General features: G+C 51.3%; 2 protein-coding genes across 7 annotated transcripts in view; both read left to right on the top strand.

The window, feature by feature from the left end:
* LOC106594272 (mitochondrial dynamics protein MIEF1) overlaps positions 1 to 2,185 on the top strand; it is a 19,309-nt gene extending 17,124 nt beyond the window's left edge. For all 6 annotated transcript variants that reach the window (XM_082968417.1, XM_045712421.2, XM_045712429.2 and 3 more), the window contains one exon: positions 1 to 2,185. This exon is cut by the window's left edge and continues 386 nt beyond it. In XM_082968417.1, the coding sequence (XP_082824543.1) occupies positions 1 to 101 (101 nt within the window). In that variant the 3' untranslated portion in view covers positions 102 to 2,185.
* A 120-nt stretch (positions 2,186 to 2,305) lies between these two features.
* Positions 2,306 to 14,303, top strand: LOC106594291 (guanine nucleotide exchange protein smcr8a). Its single transcript, XM_014185661.3, has 8 exons — positions 2,306 to 3,429; positions 3,564 to 3,746; positions 4,942 to 5,192; positions 5,277 to 6,097; positions 6,796 to 7,299; positions 7,411 to 7,969; positions 11,162 to 11,310; positions 12,552 to 14,303. Exons 1-8 carry the CDS (start codon positions 3,253 to 3,255, stop codon positions 12,929 to 12,931), a joined length of 3,024 nt encoding a protein of 1,007 aa, XP_014041136.1. The 5' UTR covers positions 2,306 to 3,252; the 3' UTR covers positions 12,932 to 14,303.
* Positions 14,304 to 21,693: the final 7,390 nt, after the last annotated feature.

Below are 21,693 nucleotides of genomic sequence, written 5' to 3' on the forward strand. Positions count from 1 at the left end.
CCGGCGTTAATTTGTTGAACGGAATGACGGATGAAGAGGTTGATGAGATGGGTTTTATGTTGTACTGCGCTGTCTCCGAACCAGACATTCTGCTGATATAGAAATATATTTTACCTTTATTTAACTAGGCAAGTCAGTTAACAAATATTTATTTTACAATGACGGCCTGGGAACAGTGGGTTAACTGGCCTTGTTCAGGGGGGGCAGAACGACAGATTTGTACCCTTGTCAGGTCTGCGGGATTTGAACTTGCAACCTTTCGGGTTACTGGCCCAACGCTCTACCTGCCGCCTCTACACTCTAACCACTAGGCTACCTGCCGCCTATACACTCTAACCACTCGGCTACCTGCCGCCTCTACACTCTAACCACTAGGCGACCTGCCGCCCCTCCACTCTAACCACTAGGCTACCTGCCGCCTCTACACTCTAACCACTCGGCTACCTGCCGCCTCTACACTCTAAACACTAGGCTACCTGCCGCCCCTCCACTCTAACCACTAGGCTACCTGCCGCCTCTACACTCTAACCACTAGGCTACCTGCCGCCCCTCCACTCTAACCACTAGGCTACCTGCCGCCCCTCCACTCTAACCACTAGGCTACCTGCCGCCCCTCCACTCTAACCACTAGGATACGTGCCGCCCCTCCACTCTAACCACTAGGCTACCTGCCGCCTCTACACTCTAACCACTAGGCTACCTGCCGCCCCTCCACTCTAACCACTAGGCTACCTGCCGCCTCTACACTCTAACCACTAGGCTACCTGCCGCCTCTCCACTCTAACCACTAGGCTACCTGCCGCCTCTCCACTCTAACCACTAGGCTACCTGCCGCCTCTCCACTCTAACCACTAGGCTACCTGCCGCCTCTACACTCTAACCACTAGGCTACCTGCCGCCTCTACACTCTAACCACTAGGCTACCTGCCGCCTCTCCACTCTAACCACTAGGCTACCTGCCGCCTCTACACTCTAACCACTAGGCTACCTGCCGCCTCTACACTCTAACCACTAGGCTACCTGCCTCCCCTCCACTCTAACCACTAGGCTACCTGCCTCCTCTACACTCTCACCACTAGGCTACCTGCCACCCCTCCACTCTAACCACTAGGATACCTGTATATACCTTAACCTGTTGTATATGTCACAGAGGAAAGATGTATTCTATATATATATATAACGGACAACACCTCACTGACGTCTATAGATCAGTTGTAGCACCCGTATACCAGGGGGGCTCCACTGAGACGTGGACGCGAGATGTTGTACACCACGCCGTCATGTAGCTCCATCACATCCACCTGCTGGGGGTTTGCTGACTGACTTAACAGAGATAATCTATACATTGTGTACGAGGTAAATAAGGGTGTGGATGAGTTAAAAGGCGAGGCTCTGACGATGATGATGATGATGATGAGGGGACTGTGCCTAGGGAAAGCAGATGAGGGGACTGTGCCTAGGAAAGCAGATGAGGGGACTGTGCCTAGGAAAGCAGATGAGGGGACTGTGCCTAGGAAAGCAGATGAGGGGACTGTGCCTAGGAAAGCAGATGAGGGGACTGTGCCTAGGAAAGCAGATGAGGGGACTGTGCCTAGGAAAGCAGATGAGGGCTGCGTTTTGTTTTACACAGGCACCCGATTTCTGAGGCTAAAACCCATAGGAATCCCCACCCAGTTGACTACTTTAAAATGGTGGAAGCCCTTCAATGGACGCTACCCATTCTAAAACTGCTTTTTTTTGGGATGGGGGTCACTAAAAGGCCTTGGATCATTCTCTATGGGTCTGACTAGAGTACACAAGGTAACATAGCTAGCACACACACAAAGTGATAATTATGTCTAAAATCAAATCAAATTAAATGTATTTATAAAATCCCTTCTTACATCAGCTGATGTCTCAAAGTGCTGTTACAGAAACCCGGCCTAAAACCCCCCAAACAGCAAGCAATGCAGGTGTAGAAGCCCTCAGCCAATTTCTCTTAATAAAATCAGATTTTTCTTTAAACCTTTAACCAGTTTAATGAAATCATTATATGGCCCCACCTTCTACTGAATAAAGTTTTCACTTTCTTTTGTTTCTGTTTAACATTTTTTTCGTGTGTTTTTTTTTTTAACGACTATTGCTGAGGTTGTTTTTTTAAGTTTAAAGAGTGATTTTAAAATAAAATAAAATGTTTTCTGCTTTACTACTTTTGTTAATATCCTCATTATTATTTACATGTTTAGGTGATATAATTCTGTCAAGTTAAATCCAACATTTTTTGTTATTAATTAAAAAAAATAACACTTCATGTTGCATTTATTTAAAGTTATAATTGTAGTCCATTCGGGTTATGATTGAACTACAAATCCAGGCTTGCAACAGTAAAATAGCTGCTTTTTTTTTCTTCCTCCACAAATCAATCCCGTTATTTTATACCCAAAATGATCTGTCTCCGCCGAGGACTGAATTCCCATAACTCTACCGGACACCGGAAGCGGTTCTTCATGCTCTTTCACAAGTCTCCTCGAGGTGTCTCGGGACGGATTCATCCCCCCCCCGGGCGTGAACGGTTCCTCCTCGCTCCACTACCGGCAGTTGTCACATGGCTTAATTAACATGGCTGGAGTTGTACCCCGCCGTCTGAAGACGTGATACACACACACACACACTACGCTGCGAGTCCCCCCTCCGGTAAAATACATCTCTATACGGGAGGCGGAAAGAGGAACCAGGGTCGACACGGACCATGTGATTCGGTGTTAACTTCCAGGACCCGTTTCTCAGGCTACTTTGTGTTGACAACATGTTTTTGTTGTTTGTCTCTGTTACAGGACAGCTGTTGTTGACGTTAAGACTGTATACTACGTCGGTAAGTTAACACACCTCGCTCTGACGTTGAACTTTCCGTTTAGTATAATGTTATTTATCCACCGAGTTCACCGACCGACCGAAATACAGAAATGAGAAGTGAAAGTTAAACATGTTTCCGTTTTTTTTTTTTTTTAAGTTGAACTTGTGTTAAGTTTCAACAACACAACAAGCAAGACCTTTTTTTATTTTAATTTTTAATACCAGTTACCCGGTCAGTGAGTGACGCTTAACTCTCCGGTACCAAAACCGGACTCAAGGACGGAAATACCAGTGTTTTTTTTTTTTTCCCCACCGGGGAAAGTTATTAACAGGGACACAGGAAGAAAGGACTGAACAGTAACAGACATAAACACAGGAGTCTCTCTGGGGTCAACACAGAGACCTGGGATTAGGGACATTATGATTGGCTCTCCTGATGTCTTGGCCTTCACCAATGAAGGGGATTTGGGAGGTTACCCAGAAGCCCAGGATCTACCAGAAGAGTTCTCCCTTCCTCTCTTTCCTCCGTCTCACCCCTGGACCTCACCTGCCCGTTTCAACAGAGACTTTATACTGGTGGCTGAGTTCTCAGAACAGGTAGGACCTGGAGGGGCTGGTGTGTGTGTGTGTGTGTGTGTGTGTGTGTGTGTGTGTGTGGGTGTGTGTGTGTGTGTGTGTGTGTGTGTGTGTGTGTTATACTAACAGTGTATATATTCTGTCCTCCTGTCCAGGTGGGTCCCCTACCTGTCCGGACCATCCCCGATGACCCCAGAGTGATCGGTTCCTTCGACCTGAACCATTTCTCTCTCCGCGTCATGTCCGTCGACTACCAAGCCGTCGCCCCCGGCCCTCAGCCACACCGCCAGGCACCTAGTCCTTCCCTCAGGACCCTCCCTCGCCTGGCCTTCTCAGAGGTAGGTAGGCCTGGTGTTTTTTAGACGAGCGACCCAGCGCCGGTTCGAATCCTCTGTCAGTCTACAGACTAGTCTCAGTCCTGTCAGTCTATAGACTAGTCTCGGTCCTCTCTCAGTCTATAGACTAGTCTCAGTCCTGTCAGTCTATAGACTAGTCTCAGTCCTGTCAGTCTATAGACTAGTCTCGGTCCTCTGTCAGTCTATAGACTAGTCTCAGTCCTCTGTCTATAGACTAGTCTCAGTCCTCTCAGTCTATAGACTAGTCTCAGTCCTCTGTCTATAGACAAGTCTCAGTCCTCTCAGTATATAGACTAGTCTCAGTCCTCTCAGTCTATAGACTAGTCTCAGTCCTCTCAGTCTATAGACTAGTCTCAGTCCTCTGTCAGTCAGTGTGTATCAGGGGGTTGTGTTTTCAGTCTATAGACTAGTCTCAGTCCTCTGTCAGTCAGTGTGTATCAGGGGGTTGTGTTTTCAGTCTATAGACTAGTCTCAGTCCTCTGTCTATAGACTAGTCTCAGTCCTCTCTCAGTCTATAGACTAGTCTCAGTCCTCTCTGTCTATAGACTAGTCTCAGTCCTCTCTCAGTCTATAGACTAGTCTCAGTCCTCTCTCAGTCTATAGACTAGTCTCAGTCCTCTCAGTATATAGACTAGTCTCAGTCCTCTCAGTCTATAGACTAGTCTCAGTCCTCTCAGTCTATAGACTAGTCTCAGTCCTCTCAGTCTATAGACTAGTCTCAGTCCTCTCAGTCTATAGACTAGTCTCAGTCCTCTGTCAGTCTATAGACTAGTCTCAGTCCTCTGTCAGTCTATAGACTAGTCTCAGTCCTCTGTCAGTCTATAGACTAGTCTCAGTCCTCTGTCAGTCTATAGACTAGTCTCAGTCCTCTGTCAGTCTATAGACTAGTCTCAGTCCTCTGTCAGTCTATAGACTAGTCTCAGTCCTCTCAGTCTATAGACTAGTCTCAGTCCTCTCAGTATATAGACTAGTCTCAGTCCTCTCAGTATATAGACTAGTCTCAGTCCTCTGCCAGTATATAGACTAGACTTCCTCCAGGGTGGTGCTGGGTGTCTCTGGGGGAGGTGGTGGTGAGTCCTTCCTCCAGGGTGGTGCTGGGTGACTCTGGGGGAGGTGGTTAGTCCTTCCTCCAGGGTGATGCTGGTTGTTCTCCTTCCTTGTTGTGTTCTTCCTCCAGGACTCCAGGGTGGTGCTGGGTGACTCTAAGGAAGGTGCGTTTGCCTACGTTCACCACCTGACGCTGTATGACCTGGAGGCCCGAGGCTTCGTCCGCCCGTTCTGCATGGCCTACGTCTCCTCTGACGAGAGGAAGATCATGCTGCAGTTCCAGGAGCTGTCGCACCGCTTCTCCCGCGCCTCCGAGTGCCTGAAGACCGGAAACCGACGGGCCTTCGCCCGCGAGCTGCACAGGAAGCTACAAGACCTGGAGTAAGAGGACACACACACGTTCACGCGCCGACACAGAGTTTGGTTTGTGTGAGAGTTTTTTTAAATCCTTCTCTCCGTCGACAGGTACACGCGATCCGTCCTTCACGCAGCGCTACAAAGGATATCCAATGAGAGTGCGGAGATCGGGGAGGAGGCGGGACTGCAGAAGACAGCCAACGAGCTTGCCAGCGTGGATCGATCCATCCTGGACCACAGATCCCTCCTCCACCAGGTCACATCCTATCCCAACAGGAAGTTAAAAGACCCTGGCTTTCTTCCCTACGACCCGTCCCTGATCCCAGAGACCCTCCCCTTGACTCCGGATCCCCCCTCCCCCTCGTACACCCCCCAGCTGGTTTCCGGGGCGTCGCTAGGTGGTGGGGGCTGGTCAGCGAGGCGGTTTGACCGTCGTCTGAAGCCGTTGGAGGAGCTGAGCGACTGCTACTTCCTGTCTCTGACGCTGGAACAGCTGGGCAACGCAGAAAGCCGTCTTCGCGGAGACCAGAGTGTTCTACACAACCGCAGCGTCACACGCAGGCTCTCCAGGACGCTTTCACACACACACTTCCTGTTCCAGCTCTGGGACCAGGAAGAAGAGGAGGAGGAGGAGGACCTGGAGGAGGAAGGGGCGGGGCTAGAGGGAGGAAGTGGCGTGATGTCGCATCCTGTGGAGTGGGCGGGTGCGGGACCACAGAGCATAGAGTCGTTCTTCTCTTGCGTGGAGGAGGTGTCAATCAAGCTGGAGACAGGAAGTGGAGGGGCGGGGCCGACACGCGATCCTGCGGGGGGAGAAGAAGTAACCACGGAGACGAGACCAGGCAGCGTGAGCAGCGGAGACAGCATTGAGGTTCTGGGGACGGAGCGCTCGTATAGAACACAGGGACTAACCCACGTGGAACTCAGAGGTAGGTCAATTCAGAACCTGCGTTCATGTCGTTATGGGGCGTCGTTATGGGGCGTCGTTATGGGGCGTCGTTATGGGGCGTCGTTATGGGGCGTCGTTATGGGGTGTCGTTATGGGGTGTCGTTATGGGGTGCTGTGGCGTCGTTATGGGGTGCTGTGGCATCGTTATGGGGTGCTGTGGTGTCGTTATGGGGTGCTGTGACGTCGTTATGGGGTGTCGTTATGGGGTGCTGTGGCGTCGTTATGGGGTGTCGTTATGGGGTGCTGTGGCGTCGTTATGGGGTGTCGTTATGGGGTGCTGTGACGTCGTTATGGGGTGTCGTTATGGGGTGCTGTGGTGTCGTTATGGGGTGTCGTTATGGGGTGCTGTGGCGTCGTTATGGGGTGGTGTCGTTATGGGGTGTCATTATGGGGTGTTGTTATGGGGTGCTGTGGCGTCGTTATGGGGTGTCGTTATGGGGTGTCGTTATGGGGTTCTGTGTGTGTGTGTGTGTGAAAAAACATAATTCAATCCATTTTAGAATAAGGTTGTAACGTAACAAAATGTGGAAAAAGTCAAGTGGTCTGAATACTTTCCGAATTATGCACTGTATCGTTATTAAACTATAGGGGGGGGTACCGTGTCCCTGGGTGGAAACGTGGTTCAGGGTGAAGGCTCTGTTTATCCTCTTCCTCCTCCTCCTCCTCTTCCTCCTATAGAGTTGTCGGTTCAGGGTGAAGGCTGTGATGAGGTGCGGAGTCGTACCCCTGTGGAGGCGGGGACGAGGCGTGACGTGCGGTCCCTGGCGCGGAGGGCGAACAGCGAGGACAGCATTGAGGTCATCAGCACCTCGGACTCCGTCTTCCCCGACGACCTCCTCATCTTCACCGCCATCACAGAGGAGGAGCCTGAGGAGCATGGAATCATGGGTAGTGTAATCCAGGAAGAGGAGGAGGAGGAGGCGGCAGGTGAGGACACGCCCATTCAGCAGCACGGCACCCTGGGTATTATAGTTCACGAGGAGGAGGAGGAGGAGCACACTCGGCACCAGAGAATCATGGGTAATGTAGTCCAGACGGAGGGAGAGGAGGAGCTAGAGGACACTCCCACTCGGCCGCACAGCACCCTGGGTATTGAAGTCCAGGAATTGGAGGAGGAGGAGGAGGAGAAGCAAGAGAGACGGGACACTCCGGCCCCTACGTCTGAGCCGCAGGGAACTCTGGGTAAGACTGTCTGTTCGTCCTCTTTAATAATGACATATCCCAGATGATTCCAGTGTATTTAGCTGATTTTCCTCTCTTTTAATAACTGATATAGTTTCTGTCTGTCTCCAGTCCACCAGGTGCCAGTAGAGGGCTGCTCCCAGCAGTACGAAGGTCACCATGCCAACGGCGAGGTCATAGGTCAGGCTGGGCGTGACAGCAGGCGGGCGGCGGCGGTGCCTGACCTCCAGGTGAACTTCTCTATCCCCCTGAGGTTAGAAGTTAAAGGTCAAGGGTCGGGAGGGGGGCGGCGGTTGCTAGGCGACGTAGACGAGGGGTCAGACTGTATGAGCTACGTCGGCAGCGCCTCTACACCTGCCTCTCTGGCCCCCGCACGTCTCCGCGGCAACAGTAACCCGCGACGACGACAGCGCCAGAGGAGGAAGGCGGGTCTCGGAGCCCTAAGGTTCCTGCGTCAGAATTCTTTCTCCCAGAATGCCGTGTTCTGCCTGCTGAGCGGCCGGCCGCTGGTGGTGATTGGCGGAGAGGAGGGTTCCGTGAGGAGGACTGTCGCCGCCCTCTCGCTCTACCTGCCTTCACCCGGTCGCTACGGAGATGCCGTGCAACCCAACCTGGCCACGCCTCTTCAGCTGACGGACCTGCTCACCTGGAGACTCATCGGAATCCACAGGTAAAAAAAAAAAACACAGCATCGAAAACCCTGATGTATCATGGGTAAATTGTGACTGACTGACAGCTAAAAATGTGATATTGCGCGAGCACAAACAGTTGCTCCCGACGCCACCTGGGTCCACTGCAGCATCCACCGAGAGGCTCTTGCTGCCAAGAGAATGACTGACAGCTTGGAAAGACATTTTGGACACCATGCGAAAATGGTTAACTTTGTTAACCTGTTTGGGCTAGGGGGCAGTATTGAGAATTTTGGAAAAAATATGTGCCCATTTTTAACTGCCTCCTACACCAACTCAGAAGCTAGAATATGCATATTATTGTTCAGGTTTGGATAGAAAACACCCTAAAGTTTCTAAAACTGTTTGAATGGTGTCTGTGAGTATAACAGAACTCCTATGGCAGGCAAAAACCTGACAAGTGGCCTGTCTGACAAGGAGTCGTGCGTCTTGCATCTGTTTATTGAAGAGTAAGGATCTTAGCTGTAACGTGACAATTCCCAGGGCTCCAATAGGCTCTCAGAAGCCGGGAAAATCCTGAAGGATGACGAGGCAGCCTCAGGCTGAAACAGATTATCACCTTATCCAAGTGGCCGATCAGAGGACCATTGAATGAGGCGCGTGCGCGATTAGCCCCCGTGGAGTATATTCATTAGGCTGTTTAGCTTATTGCAGATTCCCGGTCGGAATATTATCGCTTTTCTACGAAATAAATTGCATAAAAATTGATTTTAAACAGCGGTTGACATGCTTCGAAGTACGGTAATGGAATATTTAGACATTTTTTGTCACGTTCTGCGCCATGCGCACGACCGTGGATTACCATTCTGATAGTGTCTAGAACGCACAAACAAAACGACGCTATTTGGATATAAAGATGGATTATTTGGGACCAAACCTACATTTGTTATTGAAGTAGAAGTCCTGGGAGTGCATTCTGACGAAGACAACAAAAGGTAATCAAACTTTTATAATAGTAAATCTGATATTGGTGAAGGCTAAACGTGCTGGGTGTCTAAATAGCTAGCCCTTGATGGCTGGGCTATGTACTTAGAATATTGCAAAATGTGCTTCATCCGAAAAGCTATTTTAAAATCGGACATATCGAGTGCATAGAGGAGTAATGTATCTATAATTCTTAAAATAATTGTTATGCTTTTTGTGAACGTTTATCGTGAGTAATTTAGTAAAATTGTTAGTAAATTCACCGGAAGTTTGCGGGGGGTATGCTAGTTCTGAACGTCACATGCTAATGTAAAAAGCTGTTTTTTGATATAAATATGAACTTGATTGAACAGACATGCATGTATTGTATAACATAATGTCCTAGGTGTGTCATCTGATGAAGATCATAAAAGGTTAGTGCTGCATTTAGCTGTGGCTTTGGGTTTATGTGACATTGTATGCTAGCTTGAAAAATGGGTGTCTGATTATTTCTGGCTGGGCACTCTCCTGACATAATCTAATGTTTTGCTTTCGTTGTAAAGCCTTTTTGAAATCGGACAGTGTGGTTAGATAAACGAGAGTCTTGTCTTTAAATAGCTGTAAAATAGTCATATGTTTGAGAAATTGAAGTAATAGTATTTCAAACGATTCAAAAATCGCGCCACTGGATTAGACTGGCTGTTACGTAGGTGGGACGAATTCGTCCCGCCTAGCCCATAGAGGTTAATTAAAGCAAAAGGCCCCTGAACTCTCGTGTATTTTCTGCATTATGTAACGATATGGGGCAGCGACCATGTAACGCTTTTATAACATACAGAAGAGCGCTGGGTTATCAAGGGACAAAGTATTGACACATTTTTTTTAAATTGAGAGATGAGCTGAACAGTTTTCTTTACTGACCATAATTTTCACTTGTCTGACCGCTTGACTTACGACGAGTTTCTCACACGACTGGCCAAATCTGGCTGATGTTTTATCCTCACCTGAATGATCTGCATCTAGAATTAACAGGGACTCTCCACAACTATATTCAATGTGTCAGGGACAAAATTGAGGCTATGATTTAAGAAGTTGGAGCTCTTCTCTGTCTGTATTTACAAGGACAACACACAGGTCTTTTCATTTTTGTATGATTTTTTTGTTTTTGCGTTTCAAATGAACTCAAGCTTACGGACTAACGTCAAACGTGATACAGCGAATCACCTGAGTGAGTTGGTTCATTCCCTTTCATTCCCCTGCCTCCAGTCCACTTACCGATATCTGAACAAGGAGAGCCTCATCGAAATTGTAATTTAAATCAGAAGCCACTGCCAGATTTCTGGATAGGGCTGCGCTCAGAGTATCCTGCCTTTTGGCAAATCGCGCTGTTATTAAGACACGGATGCCCTTTGCAAACACGTACCTAATGTGAGAGTGGATTCTCGGGCCCTCACTAGCATGAAAAACTAAATACAGGCGCAGACTGTGTGTGGAAAATGATTTTAAGACTGAGACTCTCTCCAATACAACCCAACATTGCAGAGTTATGTTCATCCTTTCAGGCACACCCTTCTCATTAACCTGCGCCGAGTTATTCACCGTTTTCTAAGAACAAATAAGGTTTTATATGTAAGATGGTTAAATAAAGAGCTAAATTATTTATTATTATTATTATTTGTGCCCTGGTCCTTTAAGAGCTCTTCCCACGAGCCGGGCTGTGACCAAAACTTATTCTTACGTTTTAATAAATGTATCGTATAGTGTGTGTGTGTGTGTGTGTGTGTGTGTGTGTGTGTGTGTGTGTGTGTGTGTGTGTGTGTGTTTGTGTGGCAAGCTTACAATGATGGCAAAAAACAATATTTGAGAGTGCGCCGACCCTGGTGCTAGAGGGGGTACAGCTGGAGGTTGAATGTTTTGAAGGGGTACGGGACTAGAGGGGTACAGCTAGAGGTGAAGGGGTACGGGACTAGAGGGGTACAGCTAGAATGTTTTGAAGGGGTACGGGACTAGAGGGGTACAGCCAGAGGTGAAGGGGTACGGGACTAGAGGGGTACAGCTAGAGGTGAAGGGGTGCGGGACTAGAGGGGTACAGCTAGAGGTGAATGGGTACGGGGACTAGAGGGGTACAGCTGGAGGTGAATGTTTTGAAGGGGTACGAGACTAGAGGGGTACAGCTGGAGGTGAATGTTTTGAAGGGGTACGAGACTAGAGGGGTACAGCTGGAGGTGAATGTCAATAAATGACTACCATCTTTCTTTCTCTCTCCCCAGGACGTCTCCTACAGCTCCCAGCATGCTTCACTCTCTGGTTCGTTACGGACGATACCTGGCCGTGCTGGACCTGGACCAGCGTACACTGAGAAGCCCCGCTTACCGCGGACACCTCATTGGCTGGCTCGCCAACCCCCACACTCTGATAGGCTAGTGAAATTATTAGTCTTTTTTTAATTTATTTTTTAGATTTGTCTTGTACATAGTTACAACAGTTCACCTCAATGGGGGCTTCTGTGACGGGAGGGGAGGGGGGGTAGAGTCATGGTGAGGGGGGGTAGAGTCGTGGTGAGGGGGGGTAGAGTCGTGGTGAGGGGGGGTAGAGTCGTGGTGAGGGGGGGTAGAGTCGGAGTGAGGGGGGGTAGAGTCGTGGTGAGGGGGGGTAGAGTCGTGGTGAGGGGGGGTAGAGTCGTGGTGAGGGGGGGTAGAGTCGTGGTGAAGGGGGGTAGAGTCGTGGTGAGGGGGGGGTGTAAAGTCGTGGGGGGGGGGTAGAGTCGTGGTGAGGGGCGGGTAGAGTCGTGGTGAGGGGGGGGTAGAGTCGTGGTGGGGGGGGTAGAGTCGTGGTGAGGGGGGGTGTAGAGTCGTGGTGAGGGGGGGGTAGAGTCGTGGTGAGGGGGGGGTAGAGTCGTGGTGAGGGGGGGGTAGAGTCGTGGCGAGGGGGGGTAGAGTCGTGGCGAGGGGGGGGTAGAGTCGTGGCGAGGGGGGGGTAGAGTCGTGGCGAGGGGGGGTAGAGTTGTGGTGAGGGGGGGTGTAGAGTCGTGGTGAGGGGGGGGTAGAGTCGTGGTGGGGGGGGTAGAGTCGTGGTGAGGGGGGGTGTAGAGTCGTGGTGAGGGGGGGGTAGAGTCGTGGCGAGGGGGGGGTAGAGTCGTGGCGAGGGGGGGGTAGAGTCGTGGCGAGGGGGGGTAGAGTCGTGGCGAGGGGGGGGGGGTAGAGTCGTGGCGAGGGGGGGGGTAGAGTCGTGGCGAGGGGGGGGTAGAGTCGTGGCGAGGGGGGGGTAGAGTCGTGGCGAGGGGGGGGGTAGAGTCGTGGCGAGGGGGGGTAGAGTCGTGGCGAGGGGGGGGTAGAGTCGTGGCGAGGGGGGGGTAGGGTCGTGGTGAGGGGGGGGGGTAGAGTCGTGGTGAGGGGTCATTTCCTTAGTAGATGAGGTCACCATGTAGAAGCTCATGGATGATTGAGGACTTTCACCCAGGGGGTGTTAAATTCACACTACTATTGACCCAGTCGGAGGGGGCGTTCCAGGGGATGTCTCTCCCAGTCCGAATTGGTCTTAAATTCCCACTTCCACTTGGTTATGAACACAGCATTACCTGTCTTCTTTCTTGACCTGCCATCTTCAACTAAACTATTTGAATGTCTATCTGAGTGTTGACTGTTTGTTTGTTACGTCCAGGTCGTGGCAGCACCTACCTTCTCCACGTGGAGAGCTGCCTCACTGAGTTGACCGCTAAGGTTTTCCTTTTCTCCTGTTCTCCTGACCTTTCAACTCTAACCTCGGGTAGAGCTCAGAGTTTACCTGGGGGTCAGGCACCACCCGTCTGTCACGGCCACTCTGACCTCAAGCTTCCCAGCGTCCCCAGGGAGGACGATGACTTCACGCTGACTCGGCGTCGCATTGACTTTCTGCGTGAGCGGGGTTTCAGCGGGGAGGACGACCTCCGGGTATTGCACTTCCTGTCTGACCTCGTCAAACAGCACCATGCAGGAAGTGGTCCTCCGGCCCTCCACTTCTCCTACAGTGCCGTCCCTTTACATAGAAATACCACAACATAGATATACAGCCCTGACCCTTTACATAGAAATACCACAAATTAGATTTACAGCCCTGCCCCTTTACATAGAAATACCACAACATAGATATACAGCACTGTCCCTTTACATAGAAATACCACAACATAGATACAGCCCTGCCCCTTTACATAGAAATACCACAACATAGATATACAGCCCTGTCCCTTTACATAGAAATACCACAACATAGATATACAGCCCTGTTCCTTTACATAGAAATATCACAACATAGATATACAGCCCTGTCCCTTTACATCGAAATACCACAACATAGATATACCACAACATAGATATACAGCCCTGTCCCTTTACATAGATATACCAAAACATAGATTTACAGCCCTGCCCCTTTACATAGATATACCACAACATAGATATACCACAACATAGATATCCAGCCACGTCCCTTTACACAGGAATACGACAACATAGATTTACAGCCCTGCCCCTTTACATAGAAATACCACAACATAGATATACAGCCCTGTCCCTTTGCATAGAAATACCACAACATAGATATACAGCCCTGTCCCTTTACATAGAATTACCACAACATAGATATACAGCCCTGTCCCTTTACATAGAAACACCACAACATAGATATCCAGCAACGTCCCTTTACACAGGAATACGACAACATAGATTTACAGCCCTGCCCCTTTACATAGAAATACCACAACATAGATATACAGCCCTGTCCCTTTACATAGAAACACCACAACATAGATATACAGCCCTGTCCCTTTGCATAGAAATACCACAACATAGATATACAGCCCTGTCCCTTTACATAGAATTACCACAACATAGATATACAGCCCTGTCCCTTTACATAGAATTACCACAACATAGATATACAGCCCTGTCCCTTTACATAGAATTACCACAACATAGATATACAGCCCTCCCCCTTTACAAAACGAAAGCATTTCTTCCATACTGCATCCTGTCTACACTGTGAAAGGAGAGATCCAGAGTGGATCTCTCAAATGCCGCCCTATTCCCTATGTAGTCCACTACTTACAGGTAGTAGACTATGTAGACACCCTATTCCCTATGTAGTGCACTACTTCCTATGTAGGGAATAGGGAGCCGTTTGGGAAGCGGGCCCCTGTGTATGTGAATGGTTCTGTTGCTGAATGTAGTCATTGTGGCACAGGTCTACCTCCTCAACGCCACCAAAACATACTGTAATGTTGGTGTCGTTGTCTAACAGGTCTGATCGAATCGAGTCCTTCGTTTACCCTTCATCGCCTTCACAAACTGTTATGAAATGTTCATTGGTGTGTGTGTTAATGCGGTGTACTTTTGTGTGCCGTGTAAAAAAAATAAAAAAATATTTGATATGTTTAAACATGTGTCTTGGCTTTAAAAGGTAATGTTCCCATTTACTTATATTTAACTAGGAAAGTCAGTTAAGAACAAATTCTTATTTTCAATGACGGCCGAGGAACAGTGGGGTTAACTGGGGCAGAACGACGAGATGTTTTTTTATCTTCTCAGCTCGGGGATTCGATCTTGCAACCTTTCGGTTACTAGTCCAACGCTCTAACCACTAGGCTACCTGCCGCCTCTACACTCTAACCACTAGGATACCTGCCGCCTCTACCCTCTAACCACTAGGATACCTGCCGCCTCTACACTCTAACCACTAGGATACCTGCCGCCTCTACACTCTAACCACAAGGACACCTGCCGCCTCTACACTCTAACCACTAGGCTACCTGCCACATCTACACTCTAACCACTAGGATACCTGCCACTTCTACACTCTAACCACTAAGCTACCTGCCGCCTCTACACTCTAACCACTAGGATACCTGCCGCATCTACACTCTAACCACTAGGCTACCTGCCACTTCTACACTCTAACCACTAAGCTACCTGCCGGCTCTACACTCTAACCACTAGGACACCTGCCGCCTCTACACTCTAACAACAAGGATACCTGCCGCCCCTCCACTCTAACCACCAGGCTACCTGCCGCCTCTACACTCTAACCACTAGGCTACCTGCCTCCTCTACACTCTCACCACTAGGCTACCTGCCACCCCCCACTCTCACCACTAGGCTACCTGCCACCCCCCACTCTAACCACTCGGCTACCTGCCTCCTCTAAACTCTCACCACTAGGCTACCTGCCGCCTCTACACTCTAACCACTAGGCTACCTGCCTCCTCTACACTCTCACCACAAGGCTACCTGCCGCCACTCCACTCTAACCACTAGGCTACCTGCCGCCTCTACACTCTAACCACTAGGTTACCTGCCGCCCCTACACTCTAACCACTAGGCAACCTGCCGCCTCTACACTCTAACCACTAGGCTACCTGCCGCCTCTACGCTCTAACCACTAGGCTACCTGCCGCCTCTACACTCTAACCACTAGGCTACCTGCCGCCTCTACACTCTAACCACTAGACTACCTGCCCCTCTACACTCTAACCACTAGGCTACCTGCCGCCTCTACGCTCTAACCACTAGGCTACCTGCCGCCTCTACGCTCTAACCACTAGGCTACCTGCCGCCTCTACACTCTAACAACTAGACTACCTGCCCCTCTACACTCTATCCACTAGGCTACCTGCCGCCTCTACACTCTATCCACTAGGCTACCTGTCGCATCTACGCTCTAACCACTAGGGTACCCTGCCGCCTCTACACTCTAACCACTAGTCTACCTGCCACTTCTACACTCTAACCACTAGGATACTTGCCGCCCCTACGCTCTAACCACTAGGCTACCTGCCGCCTCTACACTCTAACCACTAGGCTACCTGCCGCCTCTACACTCTAACCACTAGGCTACCTGCCGCCTCTACACTCTAACCACTAGGCTACCTGCCGCCTCTATACTCTAACCACTAGGCTACCTGCCTCCCTTACACTCTAATCACTAGGCTACCTGCATCCTCTACACTCTAACCACTAGGCCACCTGCTCTAACCACTAGGCTACCTGCCCCCCCTCCACTCTAACCACTAGGCTACCTGCCGCCTCTACACTCTAACCACTGGGCTACCTGCCGCCTCTATACTCTAACCGCTAGGCTACCTGCCTCCTCTACACTCTAACCGCTAGGCTACCTGCCTCCCTTACACTCTAACCACTAGGCTACCTGCATCCACTACACTCTAACACCAAGGCTACCTGCCCCCCCTCCACTCTAACCACTAGGCTACCCTGCTGCCTCTACAATCTAACCACTAGGCTACACTGCCGCCTCTACACTCTAACCACTAGGCTACCTGCCGCCTCTACATTCTATCCACTAGGCTACCTGCCGCCTCTACACTCTAACCACTAATCTACCTGCCACCCGTCCATTCTAACCACTAGGCTACACTGCCGCCTCTACAGTCTAACCACTAGGCTACCTGCCGCCCCTCCACTCTAACCACTAGGCTACCTGCCGCCTCTACATTCTATCCACTAGGCTACCTGCCGCCTCTACGCTCTAACCACTAGGCTACCTGCCGCCTCTACATTCTATCCACTAGGCTACCTGCCGCCTCTACACTCTAACCACTAAGCTACCTGCCACCTCTACACTCTAACCACTAGGATACCTGCCGCCTCTACACTCTAACCACTAGGCTACCTGCCGCCCCTCCACTCTAACCACTAGGCTACCTGCCACCTCTACACTCTAACCACTAGGCTACCTGCCGCCTCTACACTCTAACCACTAGGCTACCTGCCGCCTCTACACTCTAACAACTAGTCTACCTGCCACTTCTACACTCTAACCCCTAAGCTACCTTCCGCCTCTACACTCTAACCACTAGGACACCTGCCGCCTCTACACTCCAACCACCAGGATACCTGCCGCCTCTACACTCTAACAACTAGGCTACCTGCCTCCTCTACACTCTCACCACTAGGCTACCTGCCACCCCCCACTCTAACCACTCGGCTACCTGCCTCCTCTACACTCTCACCACTAGGCTACCTGCCTCCTCTACACTCTCACCACTAGGCTACCTGCCGCCTCTACATTCTATCCACTAGGCTACCTGCCGCCTCTACACTCTAACCACTAATCTACCTGCCACCCGTCCATTCTAACCACTAGGCTACACTGCCGCCTCTACATTCTATCCACTAGACTACCTGCCGTCTCTACGCTCTAACCACTAGGCTACCCTGCTGCCTCTACAATCTAACCACTAGGCTACCCTGCCGCCTCTACACTCTAACCACTAGGATACCTGCCGCATCTACACTCTAACCACTAGGCTACCTGCCACTTCTACACTCTAACCACTAAGCTACCTGCCACCTCTACACTCTAACCACTAGGATACCTGCCGCCTCTAAACTCTAACCACCAGGCTACCTGCCGCCTCTACACTCTAACCACTAGGCTACCTGCCGCCTCTACACTCTAACCACTAGGCTACCTGCCGCCTCTACACTCTAACCACTAGGCTACCTGCCGCCTCTACACTCTAACCACTAGGCTACCTGCATCCACTACACTCTAACCACTAGGCTACCTGCCCCCCCTCCACTCTAACCACTAGGCTACCCTGCTGCCTCTACAATCTAACCACTAGGCTACACTGCCGCCTCTACACTCTAACCACTAGGCTACCTGCCGCCTCTACATTCTATCCACTAGGCTACCTGCCGCCTCTACGCTCTAACCACTAGGACACCTGCCGCCTCTACACTCCAACCACCAGGATACCTGCCGCCTCTACACTCTAACAACTAGGCTACCTGCCTCCTCTACACTCTCACCACTAGGCTACCTGCCACCCCCCACTCTAACCACTCGGCTACCTGCCTCCTCTACACTCTCACCACTAGGCTACCTGCCGCAACTCCACTCTAACCACTAGGCTACCTGCTGCCTCTACACTCTACACTCTAACCACTAGGCTACCTGCCTCCTCTACACTCTCACCACTAGGCTACCTGCCGCCCCTATGCTCTAACCACTAGGCTACCTGCCGCCTCTACACTCTAACCACTAGGCTACCCGCCTCCCTTACACTCTAACCACTAGGCTACCTGTTGCCCCTCCACTCTAACCACTAGGCTACCTGCCGCCTCTACACTCTAACCAGTTGTCTACCTGCCGCCTCTACACTCTAACCACTAGGCTACCTGCCGCCTCTACGCTCTAACCACTAGGCTACCTGCCGCCCCTCCACTCTAACCACTAGGCTACCTGCTGCCTCTACACTCTAACCACTAGGCTACCTGCCGCCTCTACACTCTAACCACTAGGCTACCTGCCGCCTCTACACTCTAACAACTAGTCTACCTGCCACTTCTACACTCTAACCCCTAAGCTACTTGCCGCCTCTACACTCTAACCACTAGGACACCTGCCGCCTCTACACTCTAACAACTAGGATACCTGCCGCCTCTCCACTCCAACCACCAGGATACCTGCCGCCTCTACACTCTAACAACTAGGCTACCTGCCTCCTCTACACTCTCACCACTAGGCTACCTGCCACCCCCCACTCTAACCACTAGGCTACCTGCCTCCTCTACACTCTCACCACTAGGCTACCTGCCTCCTCTACACTCTCACCACTAGGCTACCTGCCGCAACTCCACTCTAACCACTAGGCTACCTGCTGCCTCTACACTCTACACTCTAACCACTAGGCTACCTGCCTCCTCTACACTCTCACCACTAGGCTACCTGCCACCCCTATGCTCTAACCACTAGGCTACCTGCCGCCTCTACACTCTAACCACTAGGCTACCTGCCGCCTCTACACTCTAACCACTAGGCTACCTGCCGCCTCTATACTCTAACCACTAGGCTACCTGCCGCCTCTATACTCTAACCACTAGGCTACCCGCCTCCCTTACACTCTAACCACTAGGCTACCTTTTGCCCCACCACTCTAACCACTAGGCTACCTGCCGCCTCTACACTCTAACCACTAGGCTACCTGCCTCCTCTACACTCTCACCACTAGGCTACCTGCCACCCCCCACTCTCACCACTAGGCTACCTGCCACCCCCCACTCTAACCACTCGGCTACCTGCCTCCTCTAAACTCTCACCACTAGGCTACCTGCCGCCTCTACACTCTAACCACTAGGCTACCTGCCTCCTCTACACTCTAACCACTAGGCTACCTGCCGCCCCTCCACTCTAACCACTAGGCTACCTGCCGCTTCTACACTCTAACCACTAATCTACCTGCTGCCTCTACAATCTAACCACTAGGCTACACTGCCGCCTCTACACTCTAACCACTAGGCTACCTGCCGCCTCTACATTCTATCCACTAGGCTACCTGCCGCCTCTACGCTCTAACCACTAGGCTACCTGCCGCCTCTACACTCTAACCACTAATCTACCTGCCACCTGTCCATTCTAACCACTAGGCTACCCTGCCGCACCTACACTCTAACCACCAGGCTACCTGCCGCCTCTACACTCTAACCACTAGGCTACCTGCCGCCTCTACAATCTAACCACTAGGCTACCCTGCCGCACCTACACTCTAACCACTAGGATACCTGCCGCGTCTACACTCTAACCACTAGGCTACCTGCCACTTCTACACTCTAACCACTAAGCTACCTGCCACCTCTACACTCTAACCACTAGGATACCTGCCGCCTCTAAACTCTAACCACCAGGCTACCTGCCGCCTCTACACTCTAACCACTAGGCTACCTGCCGCCTCTACACTCTAACCACTAGGCTACCTGCCGCCTCTACACTCTAACCACTAGGCTACCTGCCGCCCCTCCACTCTAACCACTAGGCTACCTGCCTCCTCTACACTCTAACCACTAGGCTACCTGCCGCCTCTACACTCTAACAACTAGTCTACCTGCCACTTCTACACTCTAACCCCTAAGCTACCTGCCGCCTCTACGCTCTAACCACTAGGACACCTGCCGCCTCTACACTCCAACCACCAGGATACCTGCCGCCTCTACACTCTAACAACTAGGCTACCTGCCTCCTCTACACTCTCACCACTAGGCTACCTGCCACCCCCCACTCTAACCACTCGGCTACCTGCCTCCTCTACACTCTCACCACTAGGCTACCTGCCTCCTCTACACTCTCACCACTAGGCTACCTGCCGCAACTCCACTCTAACCACTAGGCTACCTGCTGCCTCTACACTCTACACTCTAACCACTAGGCTACCTGCCTCCTCTACACTCTCACCACTAGGCTACCTGCCGCCTCTATACTCTAACCACTAGGCTACCTGCCGCCTCTATACTCTAACCACTAGGCTACCCGCCTCCCTTACACTCTAACCACTAGGCTACCTTTTGCCCCACCACTCTAACCACTAGGCTACCTGCCGCCTCTACACTCTAACCACTAGGCTACCTGCCTCCTCTACACTCTCACCACTAGGCTACCTGCCACCCCCCACTCTCACCACTAGGCTACCTGCCACCCCCCACTCTAACCACTCGGCTACCTGCCTCCTCTAAACTCTCACCACTAGGCTACCTGCCGCCTCTACACTCTAACCACTAGGCTACCTGCCTCCTCTACACTCTAACCACTAGGCTACCTGGCGCCCCTCCACTCTAACCACTAGGCTACCTGCCGCTTCTACACTCTAACCACTAATCTACCTGCTGCCTCTACAATCTAACCACTAGGCTACACTGCCGCCTCTACACTCTAACCACTAGGCTACCTGCCGCCTCTACATTCTATCCACTAGGCTACCTGCCGCCTCTACGCTCTAACCACTAGGCTACCTGCCGCCTCTACACTCTAACCACTAATCTACCTGCCACCTGTCCATTCTAACCACTAGGCTACCCTGCCGCACCTACACTCTAACCACCAGGCTACCTGCCGCCTCTACACTCTAACCACTAGGCTACCTGCCGCCTCTACAATCTAACCACTAGGCTACCCTGCCGCACCTACACTCTAACCACTAGGATACCTGCCGCGTCTACACTCTAACCACTAGGCTACCTGCCACTTCTACACTCTAACCACTAAGCTACCTGCCACCTCTACACTCTAACCACTAGGATACCTGCCGCCTCTAAACTCTAACCACCAGGCTACCTGCCGCCTCTACACTCTAACCACTAGGCTACCTGCCGCCTCTACACTCTAACCACTAGGCTACCTGCCGCCTCTACACTCTAACCACTAGGCTACCTGCCGCCCCTCCACTCTAACCACTAGGCTACCTGCCGCCTCTACACTCTAACCACTAGGCTACCTGCCGCCTCTACATTCTAACAACTAGTCTACCTGCCACTTCTACACTCTAACCCCTAAGCTACCTGCCGCCTCTACGCTCTAACCACTAGGACACCTGCCGCCTCTACACTCCAACCACCAGGATACCTGCCGCCTCTACACTCTAACAACTAGGCTACCTGCCTCCTCTACACTCTCACCACTAGGCTACCTGCCACCCCCCACTCTAACCACTCGGCTACCTGCCTCCTCTACACTCTCACCACTAGGCTACCTGCCTCCTCTACACTCTCACCACTAGGCTACCTGCCGCAACTCCACTCTAACCACTAGGCTACCTGCTGCCTCTACACTCTACACTCTAACCACTAGGCTACCTGCCTCCTCTACACTCTCACCACTAGGCTACCTGCCGCCTCTATACTCTAACCACTAGGCTACCTGCCGCCTCTATACTCTAACCACTAGGCTACCCGCCTCCCTTACATTCTAACCACTAGGCTACCTTTTGCCCCACCACTCTAACCACTAGGCTACCTGCCGCCTCTACACTCTAACCACT

Source organism: Salmo salar, chromosome 02, assembly GCF_965601325.2.
Source record: "Salmo salar chromosome 02, fSalSal1, whole genome shotgun sequence".
Taxonomy (NCBI): Eukaryota; Metazoa; Chordata; class Actinopteri; order Salmoniformes; family Salmonidae; genus Salmo; species Salmo salar.